Here is a 24,402-nt window from a genome sequence, read left to right on the forward strand (position 1 = left end):
CAATTTTACTTTATGGGATAATACACAAATACAAAATATTCCAGATTTATATTGTACACATACACCAGAGATGAAAATGTGTTGATACCTGAAGGATCAGTTCTGGCAGATTGATTATTCTTGGCTAATTTCTTGAGCTTCTCAAAAGAAAAGGCAGCAGGATAAGTGCTTTTATTTCGTTGTTGGTCACATTCCACCACAGCTAAACACATATTAAAAAGACCATGTTTTTATTAGCTTATTTTCCCACTTAGCAAATTTCTGTAACAATGCTAAGAGAGCATACAGATTGATGAACAGTTCTTCACTAATGTCCAAAGCCATCTTCAGTCTGGTAATTTGTCATTTATTATTTTAACAAATGCTTAAAATTTAAATTATTAAAATAAAATAAAATTCAAGAAATTTAAGGGCAAGGTATACATTTTTTCTATTTAATTTAGCAATATTTTTCAAGGTGTGCATAGAAAGAGAAAGGAAAATGAGAATCAGTTATAATCATTTATTTCAAAGGGTTGTTGGATATTTGAAATTTCTGTTGTAAATCAGTAACTACATCATACATACAGAAAAATTAGACAAGCCAGGAATATACAGTCAGGTCCAGAAATATTGGGACATCGACACAATTCTAACATCTTTGGCTCTATATACCACCACAATGGAGTTGGAATGAAACAAACACAATGTGTGTTAACTGCAGACTGTCAGCTTTAATTTGATGGTATGTACATCCAATTCAGGTGAACGGTGTAGGACTCACAGCAGTTTATATATGTGCCTCCCACTTGTTAAGGGACCAAAAGTAATGGGACAATTGGCTTCTCAGCTGTTCCATGGCCAGGTGTGTGATATTCCCTCATTACCCCAATTACAATGTGCAGATAAAAGGCCCAGAGTTCATTTCAAGTGTGCTATTTGCATTTGGAATCTGTTGCTGTCAACTCTCAAGATGAGATCCAAAGAGCTGTCACTATCAGTGAAGCAAGCCATCATTAGGCTGAAGAAACAAAACAAACCCATCAGAGAGATAGCAAGAACATTAGACATGGCCAAAACAACTGTTTGAAACATTCTCAAAAAGAAGGAATGCACCGGTGAGCTCAGCAACACCAAAAGACCTAGGAGACCATGGAAAACAAGTGTGGTGGACGACCGAAGAATTCTTTCCCTGGTGAAGAAAACACCCTTCACAACAGTTGGCCAGATCAAGAACACTCTCCAGGAGGTAGGTGTATGTGTGTCAAAGTCAACAATCAAGAGAAGACTTCACCAGAGTGAATACAGAGGGTTCACCACAAGATGTAAACCATTGGTGAGCTTCAAAAACAGGAAGGCCAGATTAGAGTTTGCCAAACAACATCTAACAAAGCCTTCACAGTTCTGGAACAAGATCCTATGGACAGATGAGACCAAGATCAATTTGTACCAGAGTGATGGGAAGAGAAGAGTATGGAGAAGGAAAGGAATTGCTCATGATCCTAAGCATACCACCTCATCAGTGAAGCGTGGTGGTGGTAGTGTCATGGCGTGGGCATGTATGGCTGCCAATGGAACTGGTTCTCTTGTATTTATTGATGATGTGACTGCTGACCAAAGCAGCAGGATGAATTCTGAAGTGTTTTGGGCAATATTATCTGCTCACATTCAGCCAAATGCTGCAGAACTCATTGGACGGCACTTCACAGTGTAGATGGACAATGACCCAAAGCATCCTGCAAAAGCAACCAAAGAGTTTTTGAAGGGACAGAAGTGGATGTTATGCAATGGCCAAGTCAATCACCTGACCTGAATCCCATTGAGCATGCATTTCACTTTCTGAAGACAAAACTGAAGGGAAAATGCCCCAAGAACAAGCAGGAACTGAAGACAGTTGCAGTAGAGACCTGGCAGAGCATCACCAGGGATGAAACTCAGCTTCTGGTGATGTCTATGCGTTCCAGACTTCAGACTGTGATTGACTGCAAAGGATTTGCAACCAAGTATTAAGAAGGGAAAGTTTGATTTATGATTATTATTCTGTCCCATTACTTTTGGTCCCTTAACAAGTGGGAGGCACATATGCAAACTGCTGTAAGTCCTACACCATTCACCTGAGTTGGATGTACATACCCTCAAATTAAAGCTGACAGTCTGCAGTTAACGCACATTGTGTTTGTTTCATTCCAACTCCATTGTGGTGGTGTATAGAGCCAAAGATGTTAGAATTGTGTCGATGTCCCAATATTTCTGGACCTGATTGTAGGTAACTAAGAAATATCATTCTAACATAGTCCTAGTTCATTATTCATATATAGAGCTAACTACTGTTTTTCGGGTATTAGATGGAAGGGATCAAACCTCATCTAACACACCCATTTTGACTTAAGTGTAAACCAATTAAGTAAAGTTTGTTCAATAAACAAAGTTTTAAAGAATTCTGACTTAGCATTATGTACAAACATAGCATAGAAACCCAGATCTGGAGGATATCACACGTGCATGGTATGTATTTTCTCTTTCTTAACAGAACATAGTATGATAAACAAGGTTTAAACAGCAGCATTTTCTTCCTCCATTTTCTATGCATTTCTGCTGAAACACAATTCTTTGAAGCTTTGTGTTTTAAAGCAACCAGCTGAAAGGTACATAAGGCTGAATCATGTCCACCCTGGTTTCCTCCTCCATGGAGTAGGGGAAGATATCAGGGAAAAGGAATGTGGATACTGGGTTTTTTTCACCCCCTTTAGAGCTCAGATAAGTAATGGAGGCTAAAGAAGCTCCAACTCTATAAAATCTGAAGCTATGACTCTGATCCATAACCTATCAGTCCAAAACAACTCCAACATCAACTTCAACTTCAGCCTGATTGGAAGTCAGAATCCTAATGATTGATTAGGTGCTATCAAGTCATTTTCAATTCCTAGTAACTACATAGATAGACTTAACATAGTCCACATAGATAGAATACTAAACAATACCAAGTAAAGTCTGGGAAGGAAAAATATGTAAAGCAGTAGCAGAATCTGAAATAGTTAATGAAATCAAGTTTGTTTAGCCCAGCTAATGCTCAGGATCTGGAGCATGAAATGCTTAGTGGATCATGCTTTTAACTCCATGTTCCTTGGATGTGGTTGCTGACTTACACATTAGCTGTGGATAATTCTCATCAATTAACATCTCTGAGACACTGATTTATTAAGTCTTGATCTCAAGTCTTCCAATTATTCTTTTTGTGTGTGTGTCCTATGTCTCTGTCAAACAGAATAAAACAGGCTGCATATAATAGGCTGGGTTCAAATGTATTTTGGAAGAAGAGAAACACACTTTTGCCTGCACAAGGTAAAATTACTATCAAATTGTTTTCTTTCTCCCAACTATTGAAATACTTGTGCCTATCACATTCCATTCCACAAGGACTCTTGAACTTCATCAAAGGCTTGGAGATCAGAAGCAAAGTTCTATTTGTGTATCTTTGGATCCAATTTAGCAGCCTCACCTTCTAATAACGTGTGAATCGGAGAAAATAATATATCAATTTTGATGTGGAGAAGATGCCTGCATGAATATCCCCACCCCAGGAAAATATCCACAAGAACTGAGTCAGAGAAAATGCTATATGGTAGTAAAGAACCTCCCCATAAACAACCAAACATACCATTGACAATGCATTGCTTTAGAACAGGCTTTTCCATTTTTTTGGCGTAGAAAGCTGCATACCATACTCTTAACTCAGTTCCCGGAGGGATGTCCCGAGAAGTAGTGAAGTAAATGTCATTATCATGTTGAAAAGCAGTCAGGTTTTGATGCTCATATAGACTGGCAGGTCTCACCATCATCATCCAGTTACAGTCTTCTTCATTAGATGTATCAAAATAGACTGGAGACCCCTCCTTCTGAAAAACCTATATAAAACCCATGTAGAACGTCAATACAAATGTGCTCCTAATGATCATTTTGATAAAGTAACAAACCATACAATGACTCATTTATTTTATTAAAGCTATTTTCTCCAGAAGAAAGATCAAGGTGCCCACAGCATTTTTCATCTGGCCATTTCAAATATATCACACTATTTTATAGTTGTATGCCAAGACACTTTTTAAAATGCAAAATGTGCCCAAGGTCCCCCTCAAATTGGGGAACCCCTAGAATCAAGCATGACCTGATTCCAATGTGTTCCCTATGTCCAGATAGCACTGTAATGGCATAGAAAAAATGGAAACAACTAGATTTCATTCTTCAGTGATGAGGAAAACAATAACCTGAATTGCTTGGACTCTTAAAAGCATCTTGGTTTTCTTTCCAATTCTCGGTCTGAATAATCTGAATTGTGTTTGGTAGCTACTTATACATTATTGCCATTCATTTACTAATTTATTTAACATGATTTTAATATGTCTTGCTTATTCTCTTTTTCATTCTTCATAGATCTGCTAGAATCTTTCCTTTATCTTTCACATATTTGACAGTAAGTGTTAATTGTCCCCAATACAAATTCAAGGTCTGCTTTGTTATATCTGATTGAAAAATCTATCTAGCTCAGTATTCCCTTAGAAAACTCAAAGGCAAGATACAAAGACGCCTTTTACAATGATCAAAGCGTTGAATCATTGCAGGAAGATTTTTAAATTCACTACTTCCATCTAGATTATGAGAATCAAATTTGTCCAAAGCTATAAACAACTTTGTCTTGATTCTCCACATTATCTGAAAGTTATATATAAACAAATGTAGTATTGGACTGTAATTCTCAATGAACATAGCAATGCTCATTTAGAAATTCTATACCTACGGTATTGAAGGCATCAGATCAGAGAAAGATAGATGTATTTTCAAAGTCCTTATAATTGATTAACCTGAATTTGGAATCACTGTACCTTCAATGGAAATGTTAATTCCTTTTCTAGTTTGGCAACTCTCTTGGATTCAAAGGGACCAAACTGGGTACGCTTCACAAGTTGAGTTACTGCAAAAACACCTTCAGTCCCATCTTCAAGTTGTCTGATCTCCAAGTTGGAAGGAAGGGATGATCTAAAAATTGAATATTATGATGCTAAAATGTATCTGGCAATAGTTATGGAAGAAAGAATTCAACCCTTATAGAATAAACCCAGCATCTTAACATGGATAAGGAAGATTCTCTGCAAAAATAGCAAACAATAGCAAAACACATAGCAAAACAATAACTAATATAAAAGAAAAACCAGGTTATACTCTTTGACCTTACTGTATGATAATGAACAGGAGTCCCATGTATCTCCTGCTATCTGATAATTTGAAATTTGAAATGAACTGGGACTGAAAGTGAGAAAAAATATTTTCTATCCCATAGCAAAAGCTGCTCTATAAAAAGCATGTTATTGGAAACAATTTTGGGAAAGACTTGAAAAACCTTTGTGGGAACTATTTATTTTCACACCTTTTTCTGTATTATTCTCTTCAGTTGTGACTCGAGTTGCACATTTATAACACATTGCTGTGACAAAGACAAAAACAGAAAACCTCCTGACACATTACAAATTATATCTGGTAATAAGAATTCAAATACTCACAGACTAGATGGTTTATTAAAACAAATCTCCACTGTAAGTTACATTTATTGAAAATTTAGCATTACTATGTCTGACAAGAGAAAACTAATCTTAGTGATGTGTGCTTTAGCTTGTCTTTACCTAAGTAGGTAAAGACAGATTTCATTTCTTGGAACATAGTGGTCTTTCAAAATAGGATTTACAAATGTGTATCGGTAGTTGTTGTTTAGTGACTACAACTATGCTTAGAATCTTATTTCACCTTTCCTTTGCTTTACAGACCTGCAAATACAAGAATTGGTTGCAGAGTTAGTTTTACATCACTATCATAACTGCAAACAATCACTGACCAAGGTAGCTGCTATATAAGGACTACCTGTCCTCCTTATATAAACATGGCTTCTTTTGCTCCAATTTTATGCTACTAATATAGTATAATTTTCATAAACCTCTCACACTGCTTTTTCTGGTAAATCCTAGAAAGTTGCCATCTCTCTGAGGCTTCCCTATGTGGGAATGCGGTGGCCATAGTACATGTATAGACCAGTTTAACTGGTTGGACACGTGTATGGAGCTTAGCACCGAAATAATCTGACTATGAAAAGCGGGTTCATATGGATACTCTCTGAAGGGCCCTATTCGTTCTCTCTTTGTTAATAACATAGGCTGTGCCTGCATAAGAAGAGACATCTCCTTGTAGAACATAGAGACATCTCCTTGCAGAACGGGGCCTCTTTGTTGGCAGGTGATGGGATGCTGGGAACAAAGCCAAATATGATAACATGACAGAGTTAAGTTTTGTTTTACCTTTAGTATCGCTTTCCTAGAATTCACGTGATTTACTGTAATATGGTAGGATGTGAAAGTTATGTCCAGATATGGAGAAAATCCTTTGTATCACAGATGTAATATGAGAATGTATAGCTGTAATCATGCCTTCTGATACGCCCTATACCCTGGTATAATAAAAGAGGGTGACGGAGTCAGCTCTGGGCTCTCTCATCCCGAGAAACACCTGTCCTTGTGTTTTTCCTAATCTGGACTAATCATGAGAAGCCCACCAGAATGAATGCAACATCTGGTGACCCCGACGTGATAACCCTGGCGGCTATATGTCTCTTGGCATCCTCATACTCATTCGGCTGGAAGAAGCCTCTGCAAACCAGGGCCGGTCGTCTGCGGACGAAGCACCCTCCCATAAATCGTGAGTATGGGGGCAGAATTGCCAAGTACCCCGACATGATAACCCTTGAGGCTATACGTCTCTTGGAACCCCTGTTCTCACCGCCTGGAAGAAGCTGTGCACCCCGATTTCGCCTGAAACACGGCGACAATCTTTCGTGAGTATGGGGGGGAGGTCTTTCCAAGCAGCAGACGCAGTATCTGAAGAGCTTGGTGAGATATCCAAGACTAATATTATTGTTTTAAAAAAGATAACGGGAAAGTCCTGCCCGTGATAAAAAAGAATTTGATTTACCTTCTAAAATACTTTTGGCAACCGGAAAAGCGCTCTTTAAAAGTGAAAATGGAAGCAGATAGGAACATGCCTCCACAAACCTCCCCAGCCCTGAAAAAATTTTTGCACTCTGGAGATTAGTTATAGAGTGTTTAATGATACATAAAAAAAAAAAAAAAGCCTTCAGGACACTGTTAATAGTTCCTTTTCAGACTTTGTTGAGAGACTACAAGTTGCGGCTCTCGCGTTAAATCACCCACGCAGACGCACGGCATGAAATTAAACATCAGCTCATTCTGAAGGAGTCAGTTACACCCCCACTAAGCAGAATTTAAAGAAACAGTTAGACAAAAAAGGGGGATGGAATATAGAATAAATTGCTGAAATGCTTTCTGTGTGTCTACCAGCTGCAATTTTGCAAGTTTCTTCTGGTGTGTCAGGATATAGGAACATCGTATAAAACTAATTTGTTAGCACTGCTTTATCATCAGGCAGCAAACCTTAAGGAAAAGTATTAAGACATTTTAAATGGAGCGCAAAAAAATACAATCTAATTGGCCTTTTGAAATGCAAAATGATTTATGTGTAAATGAAGTGCACATTGCCCCAGAAAAAATACAGCTGTACGCTTCTTATCTGTATGTAGGGCATAAACTATGTGCAATCTCTTTCTGCTTTGGCTAAAGTTACCCAAAGTTAAATTTGCAACAATTACTGGGTACTATTAATTGGGACTGCTCATATTTTTCTTTACCTATGCATTTACTTAGCCCATTATTTGAGTTATTGACTAAAAGAAAAAGCCAGGAGATTTAATTCTGTTTTAAAACAGCAAAAAGTACATTGCTTTATTTGTCTCATTACCATCTAAAAATGTTTTACCCTTTATTTAAGCTATTGCTGAAATTATAACCTTGGGGCGTACGCCAGACTGTCGAAGAAATGGAACTGATCTAATAAATATTATTCTTTCTATCTCAAAATCTGACTTTCACTTTTATCTTCAGAATAATTCATCTCTTCAGTGTGCTCTAACTGACTATGTAAGCTGTATTTCATATCATTTGCCTAAAGATCCTAGGTTTACTTGCTTAATGACTTTCTCCAGAGGAGCCATTGCTTACAAGGATACTCATGACGACATCTGGAAAGAATCTTACACTAATTGTCTGCGACTATCTTAGCTTTCACACTTTTTCTCAACAAGCTTTTAATCTGATCTATGACTCTCAGTATGTTTGACAGGCTGAAACAACTTGATTTCTGTTTAAAATATTTTGTCGATGTGCATCTATAATGATAGTGTGTGGAATTGTATGTGGTTGAAATAATTTTAATTATGATATTTTTGGCTGGCCAGCAAAAATTGACTGGGTTTGAACTTGAAACTGTGGAAAACCGGACAGTGGTTATGGGCCCATGTCACCTTTTGTGATTATGACTCCTGCCTGTGTTTTTCACTGTTTTGGGGATAAATTAGTTCATTGAAATAATTTGAATGACTGATTTGCATGAAGGACGTATTATTCAAAAGGTCTGATTGCAGTACAGATGTGAATGGGTGTGTATTGGATTACATGAAATGTAATTTTGTGTATAAGCACCTTTTTTCTTTTCTCTCCCTGCCTTCCGAGGAGAAGGGAGGCTTGGTCTGTTTTAAAAAAAAAATTTCCTTTCCCTCACCCCCTCCTTTTTTTTTCCCTGGGAAGATGAGAGGCACAAAAGAGGCGGGGGGCTACGGTTTCTTTGTTACTTTAACAATTTTTTTTCTCTCAGAGAACCAGCCAGAGAAAGGCGGGAGTGAAAGGGTGATATCTGATACCTGCCTTTGCAGAGCACTGTCTTGGCTCAGAATGCAATATCTTCTTTTTCCTTCTGGAAATTTTTGACGTTTCAAATACTTTCATACCCAATTCTATTTCAGAGTATTGACTCAAAGTATCTCATTTAGATTGTTTGTTTATTTTTGAAGCTGTTTTTCTTACTTTTATGTTTTTATGTCTGCGTGCATTTTGCAAACTTAACAGATGGCATGTTTGTTCTTTGTTTGTCTGTTGTTTATTTGTTTGTTTGTCAGCAGCATAAACTGCTGCCATTTTTAGGAATTATCACAGAGATGAGTTACAAATTACAATATGTAGACAGAGAGATAAAATACATAGGACATTTAATTAATGGAAGAAGATAACACCTGAAGAGTTGAGGAAATTTTTAGGATTGACTGGATATTGTAGGCTGTGAATAGATAATTGTGCTATTTTGTATAAAGACTGGTATGCAAAGAACCCAGTGTTACAGGGAATGTAAGAGAGAGTTAGTGAAGGAAAGCAGAAAGTTGACTTTTGGAAGTATGCTTGTTTACAAGGAGATTTAGAAGGACGATCAGATATTGGTGCAGAGAAGGAGTTGAATTGTTTAAGAGAAAAGTTGGTTTGCACAGATTTGAGCTGGCTGGGAAGTCAGAATGGCAGTGGGAGAAGGACTTGAATGTTTAGTGTTATAAGGAGATTTGTTTATTGGAAGGTTATAGATATTGTAGGTAGCGGAGACAGAGATTGGAAGAGGGAAATGACAAAGCTGCAACTGCGCTCATGGTTATATCTTCCATCACACCATGGGACAGTCATGCCTATTTTCATCAAAATAAAAAAGCATTAGCGAAACAATTTGGTCTCACGGCAGCCGAAGCGACTGCCATCATACAACAATGTCTTACCTGTAGTCAACAAGCTCATTCTATCCCTATGGGTGAAAACCCTAGAGGTCTCAAAGCTTGTGAAATTTGGCAAATGGATGTGACTCAATACCTTTCCTTTGCCCCATGGAAATATTTGCATGTTTCCTTGGATATTTATTCAGGATTTATTAATGGCATTCCCAAGAAGGGGGGAAGCAACCAAACATGTAATAAATCATTGTATTCGGACCTTCTGCATCGATGGGACGCCCAATTGAACTTAAAACTGACAATGGACCTGCGTGCACCAGTACTGCCTTAGCAGACTTTTGTAACAAGTGGTCCATCACACACAAATTTGGCTTATAAATTGAAAGAGGAAAAATGCCTCGGCCTCCCAGCCATGCAAAACAAACTCAATCTTTGCTTATATACTTTGAACTTCCTTAACCTGACTGGACAGCCTCCCACATTGGCTGCGACCCGTCATTTTTCTGCTTATCCATCAGCTGCCCTAAAACCGATGGTCTATTTCCACCAACTACCTGATCCTGCATGGAGAGGGCCTGCTGACCTTATTACCTGGGGCCATGGATATGCTGCTGTCCAGGACAATGATCGCATCATTTGGATCCCCAGATGACACGTAAGACCATTTCATTTACAACAAAAAGAAGGAGAAACCCCTGGTGCTGAGATTTAAGGAGAAAACAGCCTTGCTGAGTCCTCCTGGCAACAGACTCTTAACGCACGGTGGTGACCATCAGCTTTGCAGGACTACACCGGAAGCTAGTCCCCTGAGCACAGCGGAAGATTCATTCAGGAGGAAACTACCTTCACATTGTACATATACATTTTAACACTTTCTTACACATACTAATGTTAGTAGAATTGTTTTTCTAATTTTGCTAGTAATTTTGTTTCACACGTATAAGTGACTATGATTTGTTTATGACCTTGGACATTGTTAGCTTTGGGACTCTCAAGTGACCATGTAAGGCAAGTACGCTCCCGTCAAAAACGCATTGTCTATGCACAAGCTCCTTACTTTCTACCTAAGTCTACTCCAACACCTAAAGTTCCCATATTGACATTTCCAGCTGAGGGGGGAGTGAATAAGAACAATGGGCCTCTGTAACAATTGCATAAAGGACATTATATATCACGGATTCTGGAATTATATTCAATCATGATGGGACAGTAATAAAAGACATTCAAATAGCTGCTAATCGGACAAACTCCACTACTCCTATTTCTCAAACCACACCCACCACTGACACTGGGTGGCTCATTAAAAACTCAGATATCCAGAGACATCTTGCCCAATCTCGGGCGGCAATGAACTATCGGGATCTTCATTTATTAAATAACTGGACAGTACATATGTTCAATGAGACTATCAAGGTGCTGAAGCTGATGAACAAAGAACTGGCTGAAATCGGGGAGGTAGTCTTACAAAACCGATATGCCTTAGATATTATGTATCTGATTATCAGTATAACATCACTCATACCATAGAACATATGGAAAACTTGATCAAAAAACAATCCCTTATCATCCAATGGATCTGGCGCCATTGACATCTGGACTGCTCTTTGGTCATGGTTCCCGGATGGTTCTTGGTTGAAATCAATTATGCCAACTATTGTACCTATAATTGTACTGCTTGTTTTGCTTTGTTGCTGCATCCAATGTCTCCCCTCCCTTCTGCAAATGTGCAAAGGTTTTATTCCCTCCAATAGGAAGGACGTCCTGATAAGTGAAACCAAAGCCCTTCTGGAACTGGAGGAACAAATCAGGTGTGGTCAGAGAAGGTGCTCGGGACTTGCAAGATAGGGCTTCCAAGATAACTCAGAGGTTACAAACTCCTGACATGTGGTTTTCTTGGGTGCCTGAAACCGGATGGATTTACAATTTGTGTGAGCGATTTGTGGAAATGTATAACTGGAATACAACTCAGAAACATGATGGCCTACCTCATTTGACATCTCCTGGCCACTTTTCCACTAACTTTGTTCACCGTAATAAAAGGATGGGTGAGCTAAAAACATTTGCAGAAACCAGATGGCTGAAGAACATATTGTCTACTGTACTCATGATTATTGCTTTGCTTATTTCTGTATATTGTAGTGTTCAATATATTCCTGCTTTGTTTGCTATGATGATAGGTATGTTTCCCAGGCATAAAGAGAACATCATAGTAACAACACAGCTGAACCCTGTTGCAAAAAACAAAAACAGAGGAAATGTGGGAATGCAGTGGCCATAGTACATGTATAGACCAGTTTAACTGGTTGGACACGTGTATGGAGCTTAGCACCGAAATAATCTGACTATGAAAAGCGGGTTCATATGGATACTCTCTGAAGGGCCCTAGTCGTTCTCTCTTTGTTAATAACATAGGCTGTGCCTGCATAAGAAGAGACATCTCCTTGTAGAACATAGAGACATCTCCTTGCAGAACGGGGCCTCTTTGTTGGCAGGTGATGGGATGCTGGGAACAAAGCCAAATATGATAACATGACAGAGTTAAGTTTTGTTTTACCTTTAGTATCGCTTTCCTAGAATTCACGTGATTTACTGTAATATGGTAGGATGTGAAAGTTATGTCCAGATATGGAGAAAATCCTTTGTATCACAGATGTAATATGAGAATGTATAGCTGTAATCATGCCTTCTGATACGCCCTATACCCTGGTATAATAAAAGAGGGTGACGGAGTCAGCTCTGGGCTCTCTCATCCCGAGAAACACCTGTCCTTGTGTTTTTCCTAATCTGGACTAATCATGAGAAGCCCACCAGAATGAATGCAACATCTGGTGACCCCGACGTGATAACCCTGGCGGCTATATGTCTCTTGGCATCCTCATACTCATTCGGCTGGAAGAAGCCTCTGCAAACCAGGGCCGGTCGTCTGCGGACGAAGCACCCTCCCATAAATCGTGAGTATGGGGGCAGAATTGCCAAGTACCCCGACATGATAACCCTTGAGGCTATACGTCTCTTGGAACCCCTGTTCTCACCGCCTGGAAGAAGCTGTGCACCCCGATTTCGCCTGAAACACGGCGACAATCTTTCGTGAGTATGGGGGGGAGGTCTTTCCAAGCAGCAGACGCAGTATCTGAAGAGCTTGGTGAGATATCCAAGACTAATATTATTGTTTTAAAAAAGATAACGGGAAAGTCCTGCCCGTGATAAAAAAGAATTTGATTTACCTTCTAAAATACTTTTGGCAACCGGAAAAGCGCTCTTTAAAAGTGAAAATGGAAGCAGATAGGAACATGCCTCCACAAACCTCCCCAGCCCTGAAAAAATTTTTGCACTCTGGAGATTAGTTATAGAGTGTTTAATGATACATAAAAAAAAAAAAAAAGCCTTCAGGACACTGTTAATAGTTCCTTTTCAGACTTTGTTGAGAGACTACAAGTTGCGGCTCTCGCGTTAAATCACCCACGCAGACGCACGGCATGAAATTAAACATCAGCTCATTCTGAAGGAGTCAGTTACACCCCCACTAAGCAGAATTTAAAGAAACAGTTAGACAAAAAAGGGGGATGGAATATAGAATAAATTGCTGAAATGCTTTCTGTGTGTCTACCAGCTGCAATTTTGCAAGTTTCTTCTGGTGTGTCAGGATATAGGAACATCGTATAAAACTAATTTGTTAGCACTGCTTTATCATCAGGCAGCAAACCTTAAGGAAAAGTATTAAGACATTTTAAATGGAGCGCAAAAAAATACAATCTAATTGGCCTTTTGAAATGCAAAATGATTTATGTGTAAATGAAGTGCACATTGCCCCAGAAAAAATACAGCTGTACGCTTCTTATCTGTATGTAGGGCATAAACTATGTGCAATCTCTTTCTGCTTTGGCTAAAGTTACCCAAAGTTAAATTTGCAACAATTACTGGGTACTATTAATTGGGACTGCTCATATTTTTCTTTACCTATGCATTTACTTAGCCCATTATTTGAGTTATTGACTAAAAGAAAAAGCCAGGAGATTTAATTCTGTTTTAAAACAGCAAAAAGTACATTGCTTTATTTGTCTCATTACCATCTAAAAATGTTTTACCCTTTATTTAAGCTATTGCTGAAATTATAACCTTGGGGCGTACGCCAGACTGTCGAAGAAATGGAACTGATCTAATAAATATTATTCTTTCTATCTCAAAATCTGACTTTCACTTTTATCTTCAGAATAATTCATCTCTTCAGTGTGCTCTAACTGACTATGTAAGCTGTATTTCATATCATTTGCCTAAAGATCCTAGGTTTACTTGCTTAATGACTTTCTCCAGAGGAGCCATTGCTTACAAGGATACTCATGACGACATCTGGAAAGAATCTTACACTAATTGTCTGCGACTATCTTAGCTTTCACACTTTTTCTCAACAAGCTTTTAATCTGATCTATGACTCTCAGTATGTTTGACAGGCTGAAACAACTTGATTTCTGTTTAAAATATTTTGTCGATGTGCATCTATAATGATAGTGTGTGGAATTGTATGTGGTTGAAATAATTTTAATTATGATATTTTTGGCTGGCCAGCAAAAATTGACTGGGTTTGAACTTGAAACTGTGGAAAACCGGACAGTGGTTATGGGCCCATGTCACCTTTTGTGATTATGACTCCTGCCTGTGTTTTTCACTGTTTTGGGGATAAATTAGTTCATTGAAATAATTTGAATGACTGATTTGCATGAAGGACGTATTATTCAAAAGGTCTGATTGCAGTACAGATGTGAATGGGTGTGTATTGGATTACATGAAATGTAATTTTGTGTATAAGCACCTTTTTTCTTTTCTCTCCCTGCCTTCCGAGGAGAAGGGAGGCTTGGTCTGTTTTAAAAAAAAAATTTCCTTTCCCTCACCCCCTCCTTTTTTTTTCCCTGGGAAGATGAGAGGCACAAAAGAGGCGGGGGGCTACGGTTTCTTTGTTACTTTAACAATTTTTTTTCTCTCAGAGAACCAGCCAGAGAAAGGCGGGAGTGAAAGGGTGATATCTGATACCTGCCTTTGCAGAGCACTGTCTTGGCTCAGAATGCAATATCTTCTTTTTCCTTCTGGAAATTTTTGACGTTTCAAATACTTTCATACCCAATTCTATTTCAGAGTATTGACTCAAAGTATCTCATTTAGATTGTTTGTTTATTTTTGAAGCTGTTTTTCTTACTTTTATGTTTTTATGTCTGCGTGCATTTTGCAAACTTAACAGATGGCATGTTTGTTCTTTGTTTGTCTGTTGTTTATTTGTTTGTTTGTCAGCAGCATAAACTGCTGCCATTTTTAGGAATTATCACAGAGATGAGTTACAAATTACAATATGTAGACAGAGAGATAAAATACATAGGACATTTAATTAATGGAAGAAGATAACACCTGAAGAGTTGAGGAAATTTTTAGGATTGACTGGATATTGTAGGCTGTGAATAGATAATTGTGCTATTTTGTATAAAGACTGGTATGCAAAGAACCCAGTGTTACAGGGAATGTAAGAGAGAGTTAGTGAAGGAAAGCAGAAAGTTGACTTTTGGAAGTATGCTTGTTTACAAGGAGATTTAGAAGGACGATCAGATATTGGTGCAGAGAAGGAGTTGAATTGTTTAAGAGAAAAGTTGGTTTGCACAGATTTGAGCTGGCTGGGAAGTCAGAATGGCAGTGGGAGAAGGACTTGAATGTTTAGTGTTATAAGGAGATTTGTTTATTGGAAGGTTATAGATATTGTAGGTAGCGGAGACAGAGATTGGAAGAGGGAAATGACAAAGCTGCAACTGCGCTCATGGTTATATCTTCCATCACACCATGGGACAGTCATGCCTATTTTCATCAAAATAAAAAAGCATTAGCGAAACAATTTGGTCTCACGGCAGCCGAAGCGACTGCCATCATACAACAATGTCTTACCTGTAGTCAACAAGCTCATTCTATCCCTATGGGTGAAAACCCTAGAGGTCTCAAAGCTTGTGAAATTTGGCAAATGGATGTGACTCAATACCTTTCCTTTGCCCCATGGAAATATTTGCATGTTTCCTTGGATATTTATTCAGGATTTATTAATGGCATTCCCAAGAAGGGGGGAAGCAACCAAACATGTAATAAATCATTGTATTCGGACCTTCTGCATCGATGGGACGCCCAATTGAACTTAAAACTGACAATGGACCTGCGTGCACCAGTACTGCCTTAGCAGACTTTTGTAACAAGTGGTCCATCACACACAAATTTGGCTTATAAATTGAAAGAGGAAAAATGCCTCGGCCTCCCAGCCATGCAAAACAAACTCAATCTTTGCTTATATACTTTGAACTTCCTTAACCTGACTGGACAGCCTCCCACATTGGCTGCGACCCGTCATTTTTCTGCTTATCCATCAGCTGCCCTAAAACCGATGGTCTATTTCCACCAACTACCTGATCCTGCATGGAGAGGGCCTGCTGACCTTATTACCTGGGGCCATGGATATGCTGCTGTCCAGGACAATGATCGCATCATTTGGATCCCCAGATGACACGTAAGACCATTTCATTTACAACAAAAAGAAGGAGAAACCCCTGGTGCTGAGATTTAAGGAGAAAACAGCCTTGCTGAGTCCTCCTGGCAACAGACTCTTAACGCACGGTGGTGACCATCAGCTTTGCAGGACTACACCGGAAGCTAGTCCCCTGAGCACAGCGGAAGATTCATTCAGGAGGAAACTACCTTCACATTGTACATATACATTTTAACACTTTCTTACACATACTAATGTTAGTAGAATTGTTTTTCTAATTTTGCTAGTAATTTTGTTTCACACGTATAAGTGACTATGATTTGTTTATGACCTTGGACATTGTTAGCTTTGGGACTCTCAAGTGACCATGTAAGGCAAGTACGCTCCCGTCAAAAACGCATTGTCTATGCACAAGCTCCTTACTTTCTACCTAAGTCTACTCCAACACCTAAAGTTCCCATATTGACATTTCCAGCTGAGGGGGGAGTGAATAAGAACAATGGGCCTCTGTAACAATTGCATAAAGGACATTATATATCACGGATTCTGGAATTATATTCAATCATGATGGGACAGTAATAAAAGACATTCAAATAGCTGCTAATCGGACAAACTCCACTACTCCTATTTCTCAAACCACACCCACCACTGACACTGGGTGGCTCATTAAAAACTCAGATATCCAGAGACATCTTGCCCAATCTCGGGCGGCAATGAACTATCGGGATCTTCATTTATTAAATAACTGGACAGTACATATGTTCAATGAGACTATCAAGGTGCTGAAGCTGATGAACAAAGAACTGGCTGAAATCGGGGAGGTAGTCTTACAAAACCGATATGCCTTAGATATTATGTATCTGATTATCAGTATAACATCACTCATACCATAGAACATATGGAAAACTTGATCAAAAAACAATCCCTTATCATCCAATGGATCTGGCGCCATTGACATCTGGACTGCTCTTTGGTCATGGTTCCCGGATGGTTCTTGGTTGAAATCAATTATGCCAACTATTGTACCTATAATTGTACTGCTTGTTTTGCTTTGTTGCTGCATCCAATGTCTCCCCTCCCTTCTGCAAATGTGCAAAGGTTTTATTCCCTCCAATAGGAAGGACGTCCTGATAAGTGAAACCAAAGCCCTTCTGGAACTGGAGGAACAAATCAGGTGTGGTCAGAGAAGGTGCTCGGGACTTGCAAGATAGGGCTTCCAAGATAACTCAGAGGTTACAAACTCCTGACATGTGGTTTTCTTGGGTGCCTGAAACCGGATGGATTTACAATTTGTGTGAGCGATTTGTGGAAATGTATAACTGGAATACAACTCAGAAACATGATGGCCTACCTCATTTGACATCTCCTGGCCACTTTTCCACTAACTTTGTTCACCGTAATAAAAGGATGGGTGAGCTAAAAACATTTGCAGAAACCAGATGGCTGAAGAACATATTGTCTACTGTACTCATGATTATTGCTTTGCTTATTTCTGTATATTGTAGTGTTCAATATATTCCTGCTTTGTTTGCTATGATGATAGGTATGTTTCCCAGGCATAAAGAGAACATCATAGTAACAACACAGCTGAACCCTGTTGCAAAAAACAAAAACAGAGGAAATGTGGGAATGCAGTGGCCATAGTACATGTATAGACCAGTTTAACTGGTTGGACACGTGTATGGAGCTTAGCACCGAAATAATCTGACTATGAAAAGCGGGTTCATATGGATACTCTCTGAAGGGCCCTAGTCGTTCTCTCTTTGTTAATAACATAGGCTGTGCCTGCATAAGAAGAGACATCTCCTTGTAGAACATAGAGACATCTCCTTGCAGAACGGGGCCTCTTTGTTGGCAGGTGATGGGATGCTGGGAACAAAGCCAAATATGATAACATGACAGAGTTAAGTTTTGTTTTACCTTTAGTATCGCTTTCCTAGAATTCACGTGATTTACTGTAATATGGTAGGATGTGAAAGTTATGTCCAGATATGGAGAAAATCCTTTGTATCACAGATGTAATATGAGAATGTATAGCTGTAATCATGCCTTCTGATACGCCCTATACCCTGGTATAATAAAAGAGGGTGACGGAGTCAGCTCTGGGCTCTCTCATCCCGAGAAACACCTGTCCTTGTGTTTTTCCTAATCTGGACTAATCATGAGAAGCCCACCAGAATGAATGCAACATCTGGTGACCCCGACGTGATAACCCTGGCGGCTATATGTCTCTTGGCATCCTCATACTCATTCGGCTGGAAGAAGCCTCTGCAAACCAGGGCCGGTCGTCTGCGGACGAAGCACCCTCCCATAAATCGTGAGTATGGGGGCAGAATTGCCAAGTACCCCGACATGATAACCCTTGAGGCTATACGTCTCTTGGAACCCCTGTTCTCACCGCCTGGAAGAAGCTGTGCACCCCGATTTCGCCTGAAACACGGCGACAATCTTTCGTGAGTATGGGGGGGAGGTCTTTCCAAGCAGCAGACGCAGTATCTGAAGAGCTTGGTGAGATATCCAAGACTAATATTATTGTTTTAAAAAAGATAACGGGAAAGTCCTGCCCGTGATAAAAAAGAATTTGATTTACCTTCTAAAATACTTTTGGCAACCGGAAAAGCGCTCTTTAAAAGTGAAAATGGAAGCAGATAGGAACATGCCTCCACAAACCTCCCCAGCCCTGAAAAAATTTTTGCACTCTGGAGATTAGTTATAGAGTGTTTAATGATACATAAAAAAAAAAAAAAAGCCTTCAGGACACTGTTAATAGTTCCTTTTCAGACTTTGTTGAGAGACTACAAGTTGCGGCTCTCGCGTTAAATCACCCACGCAGACGCACGGCATGAAATTAAACATCAGCTCATTCTGAAGGAGTCAGTTACACCCCCACTAAGCAGAATTTAAAGAAACAGTTAGACAAAAAAGGGGGATGGAATATAGAATAAATTGCTGAAATGCTTTCTGTGTGTCTACCAGCTGCAATTTTGCAAGTTTCTTCTGGTGTGTCAGGATATAGGAACATCGTATAAAACTAATTTGTTAGCACTGCTTTATCATCAGGCAGCAAACCTTAAGGAAAAGTATTAAGACATTTTAAATGGAGCGCAAAAAAATACAATCTAATTGGCCTTTTGAAATGCAAAATGATTTATGTGTAAATGAAGTGCACATTGCCCCAGAAAAAATACAGCTGTACGCTTCTTATCTGTATGTAGGGCATAAACTATGTGCAATCTCTTTCTGCTTTGGCTAAAGTTACCCAAAGTTAAATTTGCAACAATTACTGGGTACTATTAATTGGGACTGCTCATATTTTTCTTTACCTATGCATTTACTTAGCCCATTATTTGAGTTATTGACTAAAAGAAAAAGCCAGGAGATTTAATTCTGTTTTAAAACAGCAAAAAGTACATTGCTTTATTTGTCTCATTACCATCTAAAAATGTTTTACCCTTTATTTAAGCTATTGCTGAAATTATAACCTTGGGGCGTACGCCAGACTGTCGAAGAAATGGAACTGATCTAATAAATATTATTCTTTCTATCTCAAAATCTGACTTTCACTTTTATCTTCAGAATAATTCATCTCTTCAGTGTGCTCTAACTGACTATGTAAGCTGTATTTCATATCATTTGCCTAAAGATCCTAGGTTTACTTGCTTAATGACTTTCTCCAGAGGAGCCATTGCTTACAAGGATACTCATGACGACATCTGGAAAGAATCTTACACTAATTGTCTGCGACTATCTTAGCTTTCACACTTTTTCTCAACAAGCTTTTAATCTGATCTATGACTCTCAGTATGTTTGACAGGCTGAAACAACTTGATTTCTGTTTAAAATATTTTGTCGATGTGCATCTATAATGATAGTGTGTGGAATTGTATGTGGTTGAAATAATTTTAATTATGATATTTTTGGCTGGCCAGCAAAAATTGACTGGGTTTGAACTTGAAACTGTGGAAAACCGGACAGTGGTTATGGGCCCATGTCACCTTTTGTGATTATGACTCCTGCCTGTGTTTTTCACTGTTTTGGGGATAAATTAGTTCATTGAAATAATTTGAATGACTGATTTGCATGAAGGACGTATTATTCAAAAGGTCTGATTGCAGTACAGATGTGAATGGGTGTGTATTGGATTACATGAAATGTAATTTTGTGTATAAGCACCTTTTTTCTTTTCTCTCCCTGCCTTCCGAGGAGAAGGGAGGCTTGGTCTGTTTTAAAAAAAAAATTTCCTTTCCCTCACCCCCTCCTTTTTTTTTCCCTGGGAAGATGAGAGGCACAAAAGAGGCGGGGGGCTACGGTTTCTTTGTTACTTTAACAATTTTTTTTCTCTCAGAGAACCAGCCAGAGAAAGGCGGGAGTGAAAGGGTGATATCTGATACCTGCCTTTGCAGAGCACTGTCTTGGCTCAGAATGCAATATCTTCTTTTTCCTTCTGGAAATTTTTGACGTTTCAAATACTTTCATACCCAATTCTATTTCAGAGTATTGACTCAAAGTATCTCATTTAGATTGTTTGTTTATTTTTGAAGCTGTTTTTCTTACTTTTATGTTTTTATGTCTGCGTGCATTTTGCAAACTTAACAGATGGCATGTTTGTTCTTTGTTTGTCTGTTGTTTATTTGTTTGTTTGTCAGCAGCATAAACTGCTGCCATTTTTAGGAATTATCACAGAGATGAGTTACAAATTACAATATGTAGACAGAGAGATAAAATACATAGGACATTTAATTAATGGAAGAAGATAACACCTGAAGAGTTGAGGAAATTTTTAGGATTGACTGGATATTGTAGGCTGTGAATAGATAATTGTGCTATTTTGTATAAAGACTGGTATGCAAAGAACCCAGTGTTACAGGGAATGTAAGAGAGAGTTAGTGAAGGAAAGCAGAAAGTTGACTTTTGGAAGTATGCTTGTTTACAAGGAGATTTAGAAGGACGATCAGATATTGGTGCAGAGAAGGAGTTGAATTGTTTAAGAGAAAAGTTGGTTTGCACAGATTTGAGCTGGCTGGGAAGTCAGAATGGCAGTGGGAGAAGGACTTGAATGTTTAGTGTTATAAGGAGATTTGTTTATTGGAAGGTTATAGATATTGTAGGTAGCGGAGACAGAGATTGGAAGAGGGAAATGACAAAGCTGCAACTGCGCTCATGGTTATATCTTCCATCACACCATGGGACAGTCATGCCTATTTTCATCAAAATAAAAAAGCATTAGCGAAACAATTTGGTCTCACGGCAGCCGAAGCGACTGCCATCATACAACAATGTCTTACCTGTAGTCAACAAGCTCATTCTATCCCTATGGGTGAAAACCCTAGAGGTCTCAAAGCTTGTGAAATTTGGCAAATGGATGTGACTCAATACCTTTCCTTTGCCCCATGGAAATATTTGCATGTTTCCTTGGATATTTATTCAGGATTTATTAATGGCATTCCCAAGAAGGGGGGAAGCAACCAAACATGTAATAAATCATTGTATTCGGACCTTCTGCATCGATGGGACGCCCAATTGAACTTAAAACTGACAATGGACCTGCGTGCACCAGTACTGCCTTAGCAGACTTTTGTAACAAGTGGTCCATCACACACAAATTTGGCTTATAAATTGAAAGAGGAAAAATGCCTCGGCCTCCCAGCCATGCAAAACAAACTCAATCTTTGCTTATATACTTTGAACTTCCTTAACCTGACTGGACAGCCTCCCACATTGGCTGCGACCCGTCATTTTTCTGCTTATCCATCAGCTGCCCTAAAACCGATGGTCTATTTCCACCAACTACCTGATCCTGCATGGAGAGGGCCTGCTGACCTTATTACCTGGGGCCATGGATATGCTGCTGTCCAGGACAATGATCGCATCATTTGGATCCCCAGATGACACGTAAGACCATTTCATTTACAACAAAAAGAAGGAGAAACCCCTGGTGCTGAGATTTAAGGAGAAAACAGCCTTGCTGAGTCCTCCTGGCAACAGACTCTTAACGCACGGTGGTGACCATCAGCTTTGCAGGACTACACCGGAAGCTAGTCCCCTGAGCACAGCGGAAGATTCATTCAGGAGGAAACTACCTTCACATTGTACATATACATTTTAACACTTTCTTACACATACTAATGTTAGTAGAATTGTTTTTCTAATTTTGCTAGTAATTTTGTTTCACACGTATAAGTGACTATGATTTGTTTATGACCTTGGACATTGTTAGCTTTGGGACTCTCAAGTGACCATGTAAGGCAAGTACGCTCCCGTCAAAAACGCATTGTCTATGCACAAGCTCCTTACTTTCTACCTAAGTCTACTCCAACACCTAAAGTTCCCATATTGACATTTCCAGCTGAGGGGGGAGTGAATAAGAACAATGGGCCTCTGTAACAATTGCATAAAGGACATTATATATCACGGATTCTGGAATTATATTCAATCATGATGGGACAGTAATAAAAGACATTCAAATAGCTGCTAATCGGACAAACTCCACTACTCCTATTTCTCAAACCACACCCACCACTGACACTGGGTGGCTCATTAAAAACTCAGATATCCAGAGACATCTTGCCCAATCTCGGGCGGCAATGAACTATCGGGATCTTCATTTATTAAATAACTGGACAGTACATATGTTCAATGAGACTATCAAGGTGCTGAAGCTGATGAACAAAGAACTGGCTGAAATCGGGGAGGTAGTCTTACAAAACCGATATGCCTTAGATATTATGTATCTGATTATCAGTATAACATCACTCATACCATAGAACATATGGAAAACTTGATCAAAAAACAATCCCTTATCATCCAATGGATCTGGCGCCATTGACATCTGGACTGCTCTTTGGTCATGGTTCCCGGATGGTTCTTGGTTGAAATCAATTATGCCAACTATTGTACGGGGGACGATATCTATGAGGGCTGTACCATCGGCACGGTGAATGGGAGGGGCAGATATGGCGGGAGCAGGGGACCACATCAGGTGCTGGGGGCTCGCACTTGCTGTCTGAGAGCAATTGCTTGCCCCGGTCCCCAAGGCTCTGCTCGGATACTAGGTGGCTTAGATACTCAGGAGCTGGGCCTTCGGCTGATGCTGTGCAATGCCAGGTCCGTGGTCAATAAGGCCCCCCTCATTCACGATCTTATACAAGAGGGAGGAGCGGACCTGGCGGGTATTACGGAGACCTGGTTGGGCCCGGAGGGTGGCGTCCCTCTGGTTGAAATGTGCCCACCAGGCTTCAGAGCATTCCATCAGCCGAGGGCTCAGGGGAGGGGCGGGGGGGTGGCGGTTATTATTAACGAGGATCTGGGTCCGAGGGAGACCACTGTGCCTCAGATAGCCGGATGTGAGTCCCTCCTTGTGAGGTGGGGCCGTGGGGTTCAGATGGGCTTGTTGCTTACGTACCTGGCTCCCTGCCGCGTGGCAACAGCCCTACCTGAGCTACTCGACGTGATAGCCACGGTGGCAGTAGATACACCCAGGCTTTTAGTCATGGGTGATTTCAACTTGCCATCCGTCGGTGAAACGTCTGAGGTGGCTCGGGAGTTCATGGCTTCCATGACGGCCATGGACCTGACCCAGTTAGTTCATGGCCCTACTCACAGGGGAGGTCACACTCTGGATCTGATTTTTGTCTCTGGCCAGTGGTTGAGTGGTCTTGTTATAGGGGATATAGACATGGAACCCTTGTCATGGTCTGACCACTCACTCCTTCGCCTAGATCTTCGAACCGCGACCCCTCGCCGCAGGGAGGTGGATCCAATTAGATGGATCCGCCCCAGGCGCCTGATGGATCCTGATAGGTTCCAGACGGAGCTTGTGCCATTTCCTGAGGATCTAGCACATGACTCGGCCGAGGACCTGGTAGCCGCCTGGGATCGGGCGGCTGGTGGGGCCTTGGACCGAGTTGTGCCTTTGCGGCCTCTGACCCGATGCCGATCCCGTGCGGCTCCTTGGTTTACTGAGGAGCTGAGGGAAATGAAGCGCCGGAAAAGACGCCTGGAGAGCGGTTGGAGGGCCAGTCTCGCTGAATCTGATCGAACACTGGTAAGGTCGCATATTAAGGCCTACCTAGTGGCGATAGAGACGGCAAAGTCTAACTACTTTTCCGCCTCTATTGCGTCATCAGGGAATCGTCCGGCTGCCCTGTTTAGGGTGACCCGCGCCCTGCTCCATCCAGGAGTGCGGGAGGATCCCTTAGAAGGCAGGGCGGAGGATTTCGGACAATACCTGTATGACAAAATCGCCCAGATCCGGGGGGAT

General features: G+C 40.1%; 1 protein-coding gene across 11 annotated transcripts in view; it reads right to left on the reverse strand.

Annotated features, from left to right (window-relative positions):
* The window catches only part of PRDM15 (PR/SET domain 15), an 80,363-nt gene that overhangs the window by 26,801 nt on the left and 29,160 nt on the right, over positions 1-24,402 (reverse strand). For all 11 annotated transcript variants that reach the window (XM_034423956.3, XM_034423958.3, XM_087895180.1 and 8 more), the window contains exons 4-6: positions 4,860-5,013; positions 3,638-3,884; positions 89-202 (exon numbers count right to left, since the gene is read on the reverse strand). In XM_034423956.3, coding sequence (XP_034279847.1) covers positions 89-202; positions 3,638-3,884; positions 4,860-5,013 — 515 coding nt within the window. The remainder of the gene's footprint in view (positions 1-88; positions 203-3,637; positions 3,885-4,859; positions 5,014-24,402) is intronic.

The sequence above is a fragment of the Pantherophis guttatus genome, chromosome 5 (assembly GCF_059756535.1).
Source record: "Pantherophis guttatus breed Tessera chromosome 5, ASM5975653v1, whole genome shotgun sequence".
Lineage (NCBI taxonomy): Eukaryota > Metazoa > Chordata > Lepidosauria > Squamata > Colubridae > Pantherophis > Pantherophis guttatus.